This window comes from Ziziphus jujuba, chromosome 1 (genome assembly GCF_031755915.1).
Source record: "Ziziphus jujuba cultivar Dongzao chromosome 1, ASM3175591v1".
NCBI lineage: Eukaryota > Viridiplantae > Streptophyta > Magnoliopsida > Rosales > Rhamnaceae > Ziziphus > Ziziphus jujuba.
Genome location: NC_083379.1, coordinates 19,569,353 through 19,573,595, shown reverse-complemented (window position 1 = coordinate 19,573,595; position 4,243 = coordinate 19,569,353). Strand labels below are relative to the sequence as shown.

Here is a 4,243-nt window from a genome sequence, read left to right as displayed (position 1 = left end):
ATGTGAAACGGCGTTCCAAGAGGTGAAGGTATATCTTAATTCACCTCCCCTTTTAGTGAAGTCAAATCCTAAAGACGTGCTTCAGTTGTATCTTACAGTATCAGATAGGGTAGTCAGTTCGGTTTTAACGAAGACTGAGAGCAGAAGACAGTGATGATGGTTCGAAAGATTAAGCCATACTTCCAGAGCAACAAAGTGGAGGTCATATCAGCAAACCTTATACAATCTCTGTTACATAAATCTGATGTAGCAAGACGGATGGCAATGTGAGCAGCGGAACTTGCAGATCCTAGGATTGAGTATGTCCCAAAATCAGCTATTAAATCTCAAATATTAGTCGATTTCATAGCCGAATTTGTAGTATCTGAAGTAGAGTAACAAGAAGGGTATGTGTAAAGAAACTCTAAGGTATGGAACCTATTCGTAGGTAGATCTTCGAATGGAAAGGGTTCGAGAGTAGGAATACTACTGAAAACACCAACTGGAGAGCTTATTGAACATTCTCTCGGCTTCGGATTTCAAGCTTCAAATAATGAGGAAGAATATGAGGCTTTAATCATAGCATTAAATTTGGGTTACAAGTTTGGAGCGCGGAGGCTAAAGATACACAGTGACTCGGCACTGGTAGTAAACCAAGTAAATGGGAATTTTTTGGCTACTAAACCGGTGATGGCAGCATACTTGTGAAAGGTGAGATAGTTGATAGAAAAGTTCAAGGATATTAAGATAAAGCAACTACCGAGGGATGAAAATAGTCATGCAGATGCTTTAGTGAATATAGCCTCTTTGGTCAAATCTAATCACAAAAGAACCATCCCCGTAGAGTATCTTTCGAACAAAAGTATCCTCGAGGAAGAAAATCTCTTGGTAACTAATTAAGCCGAAGAGAAAAGTTGGATGACGCCAATATTTGCATATATTAATAGTGGTGGACAACAATTAGATAAATCCGAAGCAAGGAAATTGACAATGAGGTCGGCCAGATACTGTATCCTCGAAGGAAAACTTTATAGAAGATCCTATCTAGGGCCTCTATTGAAGTGTCTGGGACCAGCAGCAGCATCAAAAGTCATGGCCGAAGTACATGAAGGCCATTATGGCAATCATTCCAGGGGAAGAGCACTGGCTAGAAAAATAAGACTACACGGTTTCTATTGGCCGACTTTGGTGAGAGATTGCGAAAGGTACGTGAAAGGATGTGATAAATGCCAGAGGTTTGCTCCTTTACACCACATGCCAACAAAGGAACTCACACGCATATCAAGTCTCTGACCTTTCATCCAGTGGGGACTTGATATAATGGGTCCCTTCCTTGTGGCTTTGAGACAACGAAAATTCTTTTGGTAGCAGCAGATTACTTCTCAAAGTGGATCAAAGCCAAAGCCTACACAAAAATCAAAGAGTATTATTTGATAAATTTCGTATGGAAATTTATCATATGCAGGTTCAGTCCATTAAGGGTGTTAATCTCTGACAATGGGTCCCAGTTTATCAGCAAAGGGTTCAGAGACTTATACAAGGAATGGAAAATCAAGCTCCAATACTCCTCACCAAGACATCCACAAGGAAATGGCCAGACAGAAGTATCAAACAAGAGTATACTGAATACTCTAAAAAAGCGACTGGAGGATTCGAAAGGATTATGGGTCGAAGAATTCCAAGGAGTCCTATAGGCTTGTAGTACAACAATCCGAACACCGACAAATCAAACCCTATTTTCTCTCGTCTATGGAACCGAAGCATTCATTCATGTTGAGATATCATAAAGGAATTTGTTCACAAGTGGAAACCTCGGACAGCATAATGACCAGTTAATGAATTAGGTGCTTGATGAAACCAAAGAAATGAGAGAAGCTGCTTCTATCAGACTTTCACGGTGTCAGCAGATAGTAGTGAAACATTATAATTCGACAGTCAAGCCTTGGATCTTTCGAGAATGGGACTTAGTCCTCAGAAAATTTTTCATGGGGGTGAAGAATGTAATGTTAGGAAGTTAGGACCAAACTGAGAAGAACCTTACAAAGTTACCACGGTCATTCGGCTAGGAACATGCAAAATTCAGAACCTCAAGGGCAAAGTTATTCCGAGGAATTGGCATTTAGATAATTTGAGAATTTATCATTGAACGTCATTCTTCTGAAATCGAAGAGCTACAAAATGTGATCAATGTATTTACATTCTTTAAAGTAATAAAATTGCAACAGGATTTATTTGGACACAACAGAAGTAAAGAAAAAATAAACTTTTATTTATTATCAACAAAATTTACAAGAAAAAGCTACAAAACCCAAAACGCTAGGTATACATCGGATATATATATAAAAAAAAGTTTCATGTCTTCTATGGCTTTTTACTTCGGACAAGGAAGGGAAAAAAAGAAAGGGATATTTCATGTCTTCTATGGCTTTCATTTTGGACGGGTAGAAAGGAAAGGATAACCTCCTTCCCAAAGAAATCCCTAAGAAGATGAAAAACACAAAGCTGAGGTTGATGCCACCTCCTTGTACGATAAAAAATACCCCCCTGGCCCTTCCGGAAGGAGTGGGGAATATTTTTTATCTATGCTCCCCAAACTCCAGCAAAGTCATGCTGGAATTTAAGCAATAGATGGATGTTTTCCCAGAAGAAAAGTGTGATAAAACCATCCACACTCTCCACTGAAATATCTGCCCACCCAAGAAGACCAGAGACCCTATTACAAGTCTCTGATCGTTGAGATCAACATTGCCAGTACCCAAAGGTATTCACCGAGGGAATAAGATCATCAGTGCCAGCATCCCCTGAGCAACCCCACAATATAGTGAAGACACAGAAGATACTGGCAATGATGATCTCATTGCCTAGGCAAGCCAAGAAAACCCAGAATAATCACTTCTCTTTCATTTTTTGAGATTAAGAAAGGAAAAGAAGAAGAGAGCAAATTAGAAGACATATTCAAAATGCGAGAAGTCACACCCTATTTATAACAATAGGATGAACCGCCTCCATTCCTTCTTTAGCATGACCTCCTAATTTATGGCTCAACACACATCTAAAAAACAAAAGAAAAGAAAAGAGAAGAACTACTCCATACACGTAATTGACATCTTTTTTGCCCTTTAATAACATATGTCTTTTCGTATCCAGATAAGCATATCTATTGTCATGATTATCCTCCAAAGGTTATAAATGAAAATTAAATAATCCTTGGAAAAATCATGACACCTCGATACTATCAAAAGAAGAGATTTGAAATGTCACGCACAAGGAAAGTTTGGCTCAAGAGTAAAACACCCATGCAAGGGTTTCGAGTTTTATAAAAACTACAAACTAGTCTTGAACTAGTATCATTGGGGATCGATCAGCCGATACATGTCAGGGGAAAGATAATTCGGCTTCTGCTGAACAATCACAACAAATCGGTCATAGATAACTCGACAAAATCAGTTTGACACATACACACCGAATAAGAGATAACTAGGCCCACAACGAATCAAAGCTTTAAAAGAATCTCAGATTAGTATGGTAAAGGATAGTTTGGCTCATACATATTCGGCGAGAGATCATTCAATCTAGGCTAAAAAATAGCAACAAACTAGCTGTGGGCTTGGGTCAATAAAAACTTGGCAAATGCACATCGAACAAACTATACTTCGGTTACACCGAAGAGGAATAACAAGAAGTTACGGACATGACTATAGACAATGCAAGCTCGAACCAGTAGTCAACTTGAAGGGTTTAACCAGACATAAAAAAGCAACAAAAGAGTTACATCCAATGTCCCATAGAAAGGACTAGTAACCAAGTCAAAACGTTACAAAATGTTGTGACATTACTTAAAATCACTTTTCAAGTTTGAGCGCACAAACCAATGTGTTCAAAGCTTGGAAAATGAAAAATAAGCTATTCCCTTTGGTTAGCTCAATCTTCTGACTTAAAGTGAAGGTCGAAAAACACCACAACACAGATACAACAACATCATAACAAAGTCATATACTACAAAAATAAAATTTTATTCAATTTACAGATAAAATTACAAAACTAGATCGGATGACATAATTATAATAGCAAATTTGAGTACTTCTTAAAAGCAAAAAAGTCTATAGTGTAAAAACAAATTCTAAGCAGAAAGGTTACAAGGTGGCAGAAATTTTGATGCCATACAATTTCACCAACTACCCAGGGGTAACTGCGGAGATCAAAGGACAAAGGTTTGCCATCCTAAAGCGGATGATTAGATCCACTCATCAGTTGGATCCTTTTT

At 38.1% G+C, this 4,243-nt stretch overlaps 1 protein-coding gene across 1 annotated transcript; it reads left to right on the top strand.

The window, feature by feature from the left end:
• Window positions 1–969: 969 nt before the first annotated feature.
• On the top strand, window positions 970–1,673 carry LOC132799647 (uncharacterized). The gene is made up of 2 exons (XM_060812062.1): window positions 970–1,184; window positions 1,445–1,673. Exons 1-2 carry the CDS (start codon window positions 970–972, stop codon window positions 1,671–1,673), a joined length of 444 nt encoding a protein of 147 aa, XP_060668045.1.
• The last annotated feature ends 2,570 nt before the right edge of the window (window positions 1,674–4,243 follow it).